This window comes from Diadema antillarum, unplaced genomic scaffold (genome assembly GCF_040938485.1).
Source record: "Diadema antillarum isolate AM-2024a unplaced genomic scaffold, OU_Dant_1.0 seq00001310_RagTag, whole genome shotgun sequence".
In the NCBI taxonomy this organism is placed as follows: domain Eukaryota; kingdom Metazoa; phylum Echinodermata; class Echinoidea; order Diadematoida; family Diadematidae; genus Diadema; species Diadema antillarum.
Window position 1 is genome coordinate 102,763 of NW_027272083.1, and position 12,858 is coordinate 115,620.

General features: G+C 38.7%; 1 protein-coding gene across 1 annotated transcript in view; it reads left to right on the forward strand.

The window, feature by feature from the left end:
- LOC139708119 (triple functional domain protein-like) overlaps nucleotides 1–12,858 on the forward strand; it is an 86,707-nt gene that overhangs the window by 24,490 nt on the left and 49,359 nt on the right. Inside the window, exon 2 of the mRNA XM_071620097.1 lies at nucleotides 11,575–11,653. Within this exon, the coding sequence (XP_071476198.1) occupies nucleotides 11,575–11,653 (79 nt within the window). The remainder of the gene's footprint in view (nucleotides 1–11,574; nucleotides 11,654–12,858) is intronic.

The following is a 12,858-nucleotide window of genomic DNA, read 5'->3' on the forward strand; positions in this document are numbered from 1 at the left end:
ATATTACATAACAGGGTTTGACTCCTATGTTGACTGAGCGCCAATACAAAGGCATGTGTGGAATGTATATATACAAGCAAACCCGAACTAAAACCGGTTGAAGGGTAGAGTGATTTTGAGAGAAAGAGAGAGAGAAAGAGAGAGATATCGGGTCCCTACTATGTCATAAAGAGACGGAAATATCTACCAAACTATGTAACAATAGTATAGTGAAGGAAAGAAGACTAACTAGAATAGATTTGTATGCTGTTGGTTGAATTGACAGAGGAACTGAAAGTGATACCGGTAGTCATCAGCATTTCACTACCGCTGCTCTTTTTGGGGGGGTTAGGCAGGTTTCGTGTTGTCTTCCACGGACCAAAAGCTCGGCAGGACAGGACGTGTGTCCTTCAGCTTCAGATGTGTGCCTTCTTGATAACCAGGAAGTGTGTGTATAATCTCGGCTCAGTGTCTGTAAAATCTCAGCTCAGTCTTTCAGCAGCTGATCTCCGCCGTTTTGTCGTTTTGTTGGGCTGCACCTGAGTTCTTTCTTGGGACTGTACCGCATGCTCTAGTGCCCAAGTCTGGCACACACTAAACACTTGCACATACCTACACTTTAGGTTTCTTCTTTTTTTTTTACCCCTGGACTATACCGCTTGTTTCGGATGAGCCGTTTCTCACCTTATGAGTGACCATCGGGCTTGAGGCTCTTTTCGCAGTGCAGGTCAGTTAGCAAAGGAGTGATAAGCAGTTTTGTGGAGCTAATTCCTCCCAGAAGGTTACAGGAATATACTCTACCAGCTTACATCTGTGCTGCTATACACCTCACTCGTAAGTGGGAGAAAACTTCTGTTGTGTGTTTGCAAGTGTTGGTGTGTGATTGCTGGTGTTGGTGTATGGTTGCCAGTGTTGATGTGGGTATGCCAGTGTTGAGTATGCCAGTGTTGGTGTGTGTTTGCCATTGTTGGTGTATCATGTCTGTTGTTGTTGGTGCATGATTGCTATTGATGGTGTATGTTTACTTGAAAGATTCTACAACATCTCCTCCACACCAACTTTTGAAAAATCTTGGGGTAGATTTCTCTTTTGTTGTCTTTGTTTTGTTTTGTTTTTTGGTAGTCTTTAAATACTAGAGGCATTTCTCAATTATGATATCATGACTAATTGCCTCTACAATAATGAAAGGACATAATTGGTGTGCACTAACTGTTGTGATGTTCTTATGTGAATCATATCATGCGACGTAATAAATCTAATTCACATTTAATTATTTCTCTTCAGATTTTGTTGTTATATTTTTTTCATCCTGGAGGATTTGATTTTGATTTGACTTGATTTTGATTTAATTTATTTATTTCAACACAGTAAAAAGTCTGCCATCAACTTTGAAGCTGCTTTTCAGCAAGGCCGTGCATAAGAATTTACAAAACTGAATCAAAAACAAAGAGGAACAGGTACAAGAATAATAAAAAAACTGACAAAACACAACATAAATAGCATACAACGAACAGAACTAAAATTGGCACAAATATGAATACAAGTATAAAATGACTTAGTTACAAATAAGTGGCAAGAAAAGATTAATACAGTGTAATTCTGGAAATTTACTTTCTGAATTGCTTGTGTAAGAGAGCTTAAATTATCAATATTTCGAATATTTTGGGGTAAATTATTGAATAACTTTGATGCATTACAAAACAGACTTTGCTTTGAACAATTTGTCCTTGGTTTGGGTAAAAATACAATTCTATCATTATTACGTACATTATGATAATATTCTCTTAATGTAATACGTGAACATAAACTCTGTTTATGGGGATGTGAAGAAAAAATAGGATGACCATAGTAGGAAGGAAGGATATGATACAAACATAAATACAAGTTTATATCTCATAATGACAAGAATTGTTGTATGGAATAAAAGTGGTTATTGTTGTTTTTGTACATATATATGTAATCATAATTCCAGGGTATACAATGTGCTTGATTGCATTCTGGCACAATCTCGCACAGACTACCTTGCTTACAATGTGGTTGCCATGGTGATTTTCATGTGGCTGGGTATCCTCGTCGTTGATTGAAAATTTTCCTGAGGGTCATTGCTTCCGACATGGCATTCATTTGTATGGTGGTATGATGAGTGTGTGTGTGTGTGTGTGTGTGTGTGTGTTTGTGTGTGTGTGTGTCCATTTGTGTATGTTTTATTTGTGGATACGATGATTATCACACAAATAGTCTCCCTCTTCCTCATCGTGTTCTCTAACCCACACTTAGCTTTCATAATACTCGTAAGATGTCGCAGAGTTTGTAGAAAGCCATTCATATTTCATGAAGCTCATACTCAATGCAAATGGCATGGTACAATGTACATGCAGTAAGATTACAGTATGTACAAAAGTGTATGTATTCATCCCAAATTGCAATGTCTTATTTTACTTCATTGCTCTTTTTTTTTTTGAGTGCCAGTGCTTGCTCCTAATGTTTTCTGCCAATGCACTATCTATCTTGTTTTGTACAGCAAGGTAAAAGTGTAGGATTTCTTGCTGTGCTGTTAAGCTGGTTCTTTTGTACTACGTGTAGTTGTCTGTGTTTTGAGTTGTATATCTGTGTGTGATGTATGTGTCTCTCTGTATGAATGGGTATGTTTGTTTAAGTTGTTTGTTTGTGCATGTGGGTGTGTGTATGCTCTGCATCATAATTATAGGCATCAATGAGTAACATGGACTGGATATTTCAAATGCTTGAGAATAATCTGATGGTGTGTATGGATATGTGAAAGTAGGTATTAAAGACACTTGAAGCTATTTCTATGCAGTGTTACCCATTATATAAATTTATAGACAGATTGTGAGGGGAAGAAGGCATATAGTTAAACCAATCATTGTGTTTATTATTCTTTTTTTATTGCACTTCTAGATTGTTGTGTAAGTGAAGTCAATCTGGGCATTGTTATTTGTCAGGATTCCTTATTGCCGTAGCTCCTGCCTCGTATTCCACGCCCACTCCAAGCCATGACGTTCAGGAGAAGTTACATCTTGCATAATGACCTGTGCATAATCCATGTCAGAAAAAAAAAGCTGTTTCTTTTTGTCTGTGAGTTCAGCCATCGCTTCTGTAACAATTGCCTCCCCAGCGGTCTTTCCCCATCTCTTCCTTTCTCTCTCTCATTCGTTTTCCTTTCATTGTTTCCTTCTACCGAGTCTTTTTTGCTCATGATTTTTTTTTCTCAATCTTGCGTGTTTTCCAACTCCTCCCCCCCCCCCTTCCAAACTCACACACACACACACACACACTAACACACGCAATTAGCACTTAGCATGTCAATGCCTGGGGATGGCATTCTCCACATCAGCGGAGCACACACGTCGTTGCACCAAGCTCCGTCATCTTTCTTCTTTGAAAACGCCAGCAGTAAGCTTGCAGGAGTCGACCGCGTTCGCCAGGCAGTGTCGTGCGTCTGCCGTCTTGGTGCGCTCTCTGCACCACTCCCTCTTAGGTTCTATCTTGAATTCGGGCTCGTGCTGATTTTTCATCTGCGTCGTGAGGCAAACATGTCGTAGTCTTCCTATGGATCCACCTGCTAACCTCGATCCATAGACACCAGCTTATCTCTTAGTTTATCTCTTCGCTGTGTATCTTCTCGCTTTTTCTCCCCCGCCCCCTGCAAACCATCTAGTTTGAGCCCCTCCCGCCCCCCTGATCCCAAAATTCTTTGCAACCTGCGAAAAAAAAGGAGGCAACTGAACGATGCTGGGAGTGCTGTGGCGATGCTGTCTGTGCGGGCGCAAGGAGGAGACGCCCCTCATTGGCGAGATCTGTTTTCCAGGTAGCCGAAGTAAACAGGCAAATTCACCGAAATCATGGAATGAAGTCACTCACATTTTCACATGATATTCACTGCACATTACACTCTCGTCACTGAATCATCTTACCACACACACAGTATGTCTCGATGTTGTCACACGTGTTGAAAGTCGTCGAGTTTAATTCACATTTGGTCTTTGTCCAATTCAGCACAGTTTGGTTTTGTTGTTCTTCAGGCTGTTCGTGGAGTGATGTAAGTGAAGACTCATGTGTGGTACATGTAGCTTGTATTTGTGTTTCATGTGCCAAAGTGTATGCAGTACATAATCAATATGTCACAACAACAGCAACTTCCTGTGTTGCTTACAACATGTCATTTGAAAGCAGCAATTGTCACACAGTGGCTGCATTCATGAGTGAAATGTTGCAGTGCTGCATTGTATCTTCCCAACCTCAAGACTCTTGTGTTGCCTGCAACATGTTGCTTCAAAGCAGCAATCTTTACAAAGTGGCTGCATGAGTTGAATGTGATAATGGAGGACTGGGGTCCATTGTTAACTACGTCACTCTCCATGTTGCATATACATAACGTTCAGTTCTAAAAATCAAGCAATATTCACAGAGTGGCTGCAAGTCCTAAAAAATGCTGTAACATCCTGCCATGGTGGCATCATTGTGTTCAACAGTAATTGACTGTGGGTCACATCGCACTCCACACGGCAGAATTTGTGTACTGGATTAATGGAAAATCACTCTCTTGCCTGTTAGTGCACATCAACTGTACACGTAACTTGCTAAAGTTGCAATTTTGCAGCACCTAATACACACAAATCCCATAGGGCAGCAATTTATCTTGTATGTAAAGGGTTAAATGCAAGATATGATTAATACAGATTCACTGCAGATTGGAAGTTAAGCTCTAGGGCTCCCTTTCTCAGGAATAGATGTCAAAACACAGCCTGTTTGTCAGCATTTCAGCTATTGTTCGGGCCTGTTTTTGTCCAGGCCAGGTCCACTGTGGTCATTTGAGCATTGCCGTCCATACAATGTCTTGCGGTCCAGACAATATCTTACAGTCTGTACGATAATAGAACTGTGTCTGTTGCACCACTTCGTTGGATATATCTCCTGCCAATACATGTAGTCACCTATTGTAAGCAAGTATCATGGTGGGGTTCATAATCAGGACAAAACATGCACCATATTTAAGGCTGCCACACATCAGCAATGCCTGCCTAAAGCATTCACCTTTTTCATATCCACAACTTGTTGGTTTTGTTCTTTTTTTTATCACATTTTGTCTTAATTTAGCAACAACTTGAGAATTGGCATACATCTTGAAGCTGTGCTTGGATTTTTTTTTGTGTTTAATTACGTGTAAAATTTTTGACAACAGGATGTTACAAGCTTTTTATGGGAACTGAATACTTTGATATAATTGCATTGAAGATAACACTTGGAATACCAATTTCTGTAGTTTTTATCCCCTGGACCAGAGCAGCTATAACATCAGAAGTCTATTTACCTTTTAACCTTCTGATTACTTTTCAACAACTTTTCAACATGGTATCCTCAAAGTCAGTAGGAGTTCCGAAATGAACAGACAATTGTCAACAGTCAGGAGTGAACTATCTTGTGAAAAGTCAAAATGGGCTCGCAGGCAGACAGACAGACAGACAACTAGCTTCCTGGCCATTTCCTTCAAATCTTCTCCCCATTTTAGCATGCTTTCCCTAATCAGAAAAACACCCATTCAGTTGTGAATTTGTCATAGCATTAAAAAAACAAAACAAAAATCATGTGTGATGGGTGTACTGTTTTAGGTTAATGGAAGCAACATGGCTATGATAATTGTTTACGATACTATTGCTTTTATTGTTATTTTCATTATCATTATCATTTTTGTTATTATTATTATTATCATTATTATTATTATCATTATTATTATTATTATTATTATTATTATTATTATTATTATTATTATTATTATTATTATTATTATTATTATTATTATTATTATTACTAATTGTCATTATTATTATTAATTTTATTATTATTACCATTGTTATTGGTGATATTATTGCTATCATTGCCCAGGTCACCATGGTTACCACAATTATTACTTTCATCATTGTAATAACCATCATTATGATTCTGGAGTATATTTCATGAGGCAGAGTTATTTGCTGAGATACTATTTGTGCCGCCGCATTGAGATACATCGAAATTTATCAAATCATTCAGAACATTACACCAGCTGCGAACTGCCCAATTGTAGACATGGATATTTAGATTTATAGGAGTCTTGCTCTTCCTATTCCCTTCCAGAAATATACTGAAATGTATTTCAGGGTAGACTGCACGCAAGGGAGAAGGAAAAATACAAGTTTGAAAGGGCAGGTGATAAACAATCATACTGTTCAAGATGAAGATGAAGATTTTTACCAAGTTTGACTTTTTATAATGGTGTCACAAAAGCATCCTTAGTCTGCAAAACACCAGACCTGAAATGTAATATTCACTGCATGTCTTTTACACACACACGCGCGCACACACACATACATACACACACACACACACACACACACACACACACACAAGGGCACGCGCACACACAAAATGACTCCACTTTACACCTATGTTTGTGACAGGAGTGCATGCTTGGTATACCTGAATGTCTAAATGTCTTCTAGATGTGTTTCATTCACCTGAGATTTGACTTTTTATGAAATATTTAAATGAAATATTCAGACTTCATGAATATGAATTTGAATTGAGAGGAAGATGTGGTATATTTGAGAATGCTCTTATTTGTGGTGCTCCACTTTTTCCTCGTTGTTGTGGCTCTAGCATCATATTTCACCACTTTTAAGTCCCCATCTCTGCCCTCTCGCCCCCCCCCCCCCCCCCCCATGAAAACTATGGTTACTGTTATGAGATTGGAAAAAAGATTTCAAGACTTCATGTAGTATGATTGTTATGTTAAATCATACTCCAGGGAGCCTGGATAGTAAAGAATGTGGCAACGTACCATCATTTATACCAGTTAACCCTGTATGTGCTGTGAGTGCTGATTGGCACAGAAATCTCCATAGAGATCTACACACTGTCCAAAGTTGATGGAAGAGAAAGGGTTAAATAGTGGAATTATATGTTGCTGGTGGTACATGTAAATGCCCTTTGATAACTTCAATGGGATGTCCACATGATAAGACCACTGCGGCTTTGACCATCTTATCTTATCTGTGACCAGTTCTTTTTAAGGATGATAGTGATAAGTACAACCGTATATCCCATCAAGTGCCCGTATAAGCATAGTGTCAACTGCCACCACCAGACCAAAGGCCCTTGACTTTCAATCTTTAGTGGGATGCCAAAAGTTGCCAGCGTTGCTACAACCTGCCACATCAAGATACATGTGCATCAGCTTCCTTGAAACTTGCCATATATATAAATATTGTCAAATGTTGTCGGAGTTGGTAGAAACAAAGGTGTTACTACTGGGCTTCCTTTATGTAACCTCCTCAAAATGTTGAATATTTCGCAGTTGGTAGATAGGAGGTTGTTACTGATGAGCCTTCTTTTCAGTTTCTGCTTTTGGATGCAGTTGGAGAAAATTTTGCAAGCATTACTACAGAAAAAGGAAAGATGCATCTTTTCCTCATTTCTGTGGAACATCACTGACCACGACCAACAATTTGTCAAGGAAAAGTTTCATATCACAAAGTAAGTGTGAGTGAATCTTAGGAAAATGATGACCGTGATTTTCATAATCTGACTGTAGTCCTGGATGTAGGAGAAACATGCCGCAACATGCTCTGGCGAGGATTGAACCTGGCTAGTAGGATTGAAGATGTATCCAGATGTGGGGGAGATTTTTCTGATTGCTGTGGCTTCAAATCATATTATCATTATTGCCAACGTTGTACGGATTTTGTTCTTGCAGATGGCGCTTCAATGCAAGAGAACCCGGAAGGCATAGCTGCAAAGACTTATCGTAGAGTAAACGGTAATCATCGCTCTTAAAAAATTAGAAGCACCGGGATAGTTGCCGACCCCTGCCAAGGATATAACATCACTAGTGCCATAGATCCGAGCACACATCCCCATGTAGAGAAAAGAAAAATCCTCAGATTCTTGGTCCAGATCCATTACCTCAAGAAACTAATCACCAGTTCCTTTTGCCACAAATTGTACTGAAATTTCATCAGAAACCCTTCAAAACTTGACCAGTAATATTACTAACCAACAAACATGCAGACAAGCACGCAACAAACAAACAAACAAACAAACAAACAAGTGGCAGCAAAAGAAAGAGAGAGAGAGATTCTTGGCAGAGGTAAAGAGGCAGAAGTTGCTTCATCTTCACGTGAAAATAACAATCAAGGCACAATTTGACACGCGATGGCAAGCCGTTGAATTACGAACAAACTCACATGCACCAGCACATGCCTAAGTAGTGGGGGGAAGATACACCATATTTACAGCTCTTTATTTCCGAAGACACTGCCGCACAGCGTGAGGTGACGGCACTGCCGTTCTTACATCCATACAAAATGCATGTTTGTGTTTGTGGTGCATTGATTACCAGATGCAGACAATACAACGATACGTGGGTGTATGCGGAGTGATCCTCCTGCCTACGTCTTTGAGCTGTTGCTGTTTTGTCGGAGCAACGTACGAAGGCCCGATGAAACCCTTGCTGGAGATTGGGATAGGTTTAAACAAAAGTGTCAGAAAGTTGTGAAACATTTAAGCAGTATATGGAGTGCTAAACAAACGTAAGGACATTGTATGCCAATAATAAACAATTCATTCCCTTTTCCAGCGGGATTGGGGATGGGGAAATTACTCCTCCTGTCTTAAATTATGAGCAGCCTGTGAGGCCGCCATTTTGTGCCCGATAATCATCAGACTATCAGTGCTTGCAGTTACCTCTAGTCCATCTTTACTGAAAGGTATTGAAAAGAGACTGTAACCAATCCGCAAGCAATGCATTCTTCCATAGATGATTGTTGTCAATAGGGGGATCAACAAGTCATAACAGCACCTGTATACCAGGCCCCAGCCTCCCTATTTAACAGTATTTCACTTCAGGAAAGATTTGTGCGTTCTTTTGTTATCGTGATCCTGAAGATTGCTTGTATTTTTCACATCATTGTTGTTTAAAGAGAGAGAGAGAGAGGGAGGGATGGGGGAAGAAGGGGGGGGGGGAGTTATGTTGGAAGAGAACCCAGATGACATCATATCAGTCTAGCCACCAGAATGAGGAGGGGGGAATTGTGTGACTTGTGACACTTTACTGTAGTCTTTGCCGTGTTTTGTGTTCGTCTGGATGGATGAATCACCATGCACTCGTGTACCAACTCTTGATAATTCTTTGGAAATACGACCAGGCATGACAGAGCCTCTGCAATGCAGACGTTTTATTCTTTGAAGTGAAAAATACCCAACTTAGCAGAGAGACAGATAGGGGAGGGGTGAGGGAGGTAAAGCTTTTGATATTGTTAAAGCTGCAGAAAATAAACTCTCTCTATCTCTCTGTTTCATACCTTCAATCTTTCAGCAAAACTTTTAGAAAGAAATGCCAATGCGTGCTCTGGTTGACTTTCAGGTGAAGTTTTAGAGGGAGACTACAAAAGTCTTAGAGGGAAACTCCAAGCTGACTTTCAAAAGTTTTAGAGGGAGACTCTTAAAGTTTGAGAGGGAAACTCCAATCTCTACTCAAATTGACTTTCAGAAGATTTAGAGGTAGACTGCAAAAGTTTAGAGGGAAACTCCAATTTCTACTGGAGTTGACTTTCAGAAGTTTTAGAGGGAGACTGCAGAAGTTTTACAGGAAAACCCCAATAACTGCTTGAGTTGACTTTCAGAAATTTTAAAAAGGGACTGCAAAAGTTTTAGAGGGAAGCTTCAATCTTTACTCAAGTTGACTTTCAAGTAAAGAGGAATATCAAACCAACATATGGTAAAAGTACAATGAAATTGAATGAAAGGAAAAAGAAGGGCATATCATGGATTTTAACATTTTCCATTTTAATGCAAATCAGTGATTCATGTCACAATTATGCACTTTCAAATGAGAAAAGGTTCTAATGTATAACTCCTCATTTCTCCCTTTGATTTGTTTGATACTTGCTATGAAGTTGTTATTTTTTGTAAGCAATTGTGTTATATTATGATCCCTCCTCGTATATTAAGTCTTAATTTCTAGATCATTACAAAGCAGGAGCAATATGATGAGAAGTGTATGATTTTTTTTTTCCAGCTTGAATTCTCGTCAAGATGGATGATAGCTGTGGTAATAGTAATGAAACAACACTGACAGTCTGTAGGTATAGAATGATGCATCGTTGTATTATGGTATAAAGGATAGAGATGCTTATTAACATCTCTGTTAATATCATACCATTTGTACCAATGTTCATACGTTTCTCAAATGTTTCTTTAACCGGGTCAGATTTTTCAGCGGATGCTCCCATTATTCAGTATTTTTCAGGTATTTGACTAAGTGGGCAAAGTCAGTATGCTGTTGTAGTGGACCAAGGCAGTCATGTGTTCTTATTTGCATTATGGTTTATATGTTTGCGTATGCATGTGTGTCTGTAAAAAGTATGAAATTTGCAGATCAGATTTCAAAGGTCTTCTTAGAAATTTCCCTAATGAAGGCCTAGAATTCGTGGGAAAGGATGTGGAATCCATCTGTCTCTCATGGGTCCCGGGGTTTACCAGAGAGGAACTTATACCTTTATTGTTGTTGTTATTGTTTCTGAGGGCTTTGTCAAAGAGGAACTAACACATTCGTTGTTGTTTTTGTTGGTATTGTGTGTCTTGTGTGCTTATCATAACATCACTTGCTTATTTCCATGTATGGCAATTAGTGTATCAATGACTTTGCCAAGGTGATTCTAGGTATCTGGGTGTGGATGAATTCTCTTTGTCAAGAGGGTTTATACTAATATGATTTACAAGAAATTTTGCCTTAATTGTGCTAATTTTTTCTTCCCCTGAAACTTCCAGGAAAGATTTGCGATCAGGTTTTCCAGGAAGTTGTTATTTCATTTCTTAATTGGGGTATGGAAGTATCTGAAAGCGACAATGGTCTGAACTATGGACAGCATGCCTTGTAATAAGGGTTTTCGCACTCTGTCAAGAACTTGCTTGTAAACTTTTTGCTTCTGTTATTCACTTTATTTTCAGTCACTCAGGTGATATTTGTGTATGTCGAAATGATGCCTAAAGGGATGGTATAGTTTTGGTTGAGGTGGGTGGGTCTCTCCTTTCATTAGGACCACTTTGTTTTTGGATATTTCAGCCAACTCAAAACTGATTTTCATCAAATAAACTCTGAATTCCTCTTAAAATTGTATGCTCTTTCATGGTTTGTAAGTGGTTTATTTGATGAGAATTGCTTTTGAAATGACTGAGATTTGCTTTTGAAATGACTGAGATATCCAAACACAAATTGATTCTAATAAAAGCAGGGTCCCACCTACCTCAACCAAAACTATATCATCCCTTTAATTCTCTTAAACACATCTAAATACTCATTAACATGCTGCTAGATTTTTTGATGAGAAAATGAGAACAAATTGGTTTTCTTGTATATCCTTTTCAATAGCTTCATTACATTACTATCTTTCTACAGTGATTCTGTTACTGAAGTACCTCCTGTACAGCAGGTATGACATTCTCCAAAGTAATATGCTTCTGATATGTTTGTAGTTGATTAATACCTACCTTTCACCATCTTTCTCTATCTTTCTACACCAACCTTTTGTTCTGCAGAACTTGAAGGAGGCACCCCAGGCAGTCTGCCAATCAACAACAATGACTTACAAGGACCCAAGAGGAAGGGCAGTATAAAGTAAGATGATTTTATCTTTATTTCCCGAACAAAGGAATATATGATTATGTTTCTCTCTGTTTCTGTCTCTCATAAAAGGAATATATTATTTTGTTTCTCTCTATCTCCATCTTTCATTAAAGGCATATATCATTTTTTTTTCTCTCTCCATCTCTCATAAAGGAATATATCATTATGATTCTCTTTATCTCCGTCTCTCATGAAAGGAATATATCATTATGTTTCTATCTCCATCTCTCTCAAAAAAGGAATATATTATTGTTTCTCTCTATCTCCATCTCTCATAAAAGGAACATATCATTATGTTTCTATCTCCATCTCTTATGAAAGGAATATATCATTATGTTTCTCTCTATCTCCATCTTTCTTCAAAGGAATATATCATGTTTCTCTCAATTTTTATCTCTCATGATATCTCTCCCTCTCTCTTTTTATTCTCTTTGCATTCTATCTCTCTTTTCCTTTCTAATTTCCTTCTTTATCATTTTTCTTATATATCTTTCATATGTCTCCTCTCTTATCTCTCTCTTTCTATCTTGCCTCATATCAACCCCCGTTGTGTCATAATGTAGATCATTATGCTAATGAAAAATATGACAATATATTATCTTCCTGTATCTCCTCTATTCCTCTCTCCCTCTCTCACCTCATATCATTCCCCATTCTGTCACAATGTAGATCATTATGCTAATGAGAAATGTGATTATATACAGTGTCTCCTCCGGCAGGATATGAGCTTCACGGTAAATGCACATGGGGGATGGGGGGGGGGGGGGGGGGGGGAGGCTTCATTTTTAAGGCTATACATGCTGCGCTCCATTATATGTAAATTGTCCCACTTCTATACCCCTTCTCCTATCCATTTCCTACCCCCAAGCACTCTGTAGTGTAAAACGACACATTTACAGCACAGTTAGGGAACATGCTTTGTATCTGGAGCTTTGAAAATCATTCACAGTACTTCCATTAAACCCATCATCCCTCTTCTTAAGCATGCTTCCACCTCCCCCCCCCCCCTCCACCCATAGCAGACAGGTGCCACTAAACTAGATATTACATCACCTCCAATTTCATTGTTATTCAATGAATGCTTTGTTGATGACAGTTCTTGTTATCTCCCCAGTGACCAATACACTGGTCAATCTCTCGTCCCTCCCATTGTTCTTAGATTCTCGTATATGATACGTCCTTCACAATCATGTATG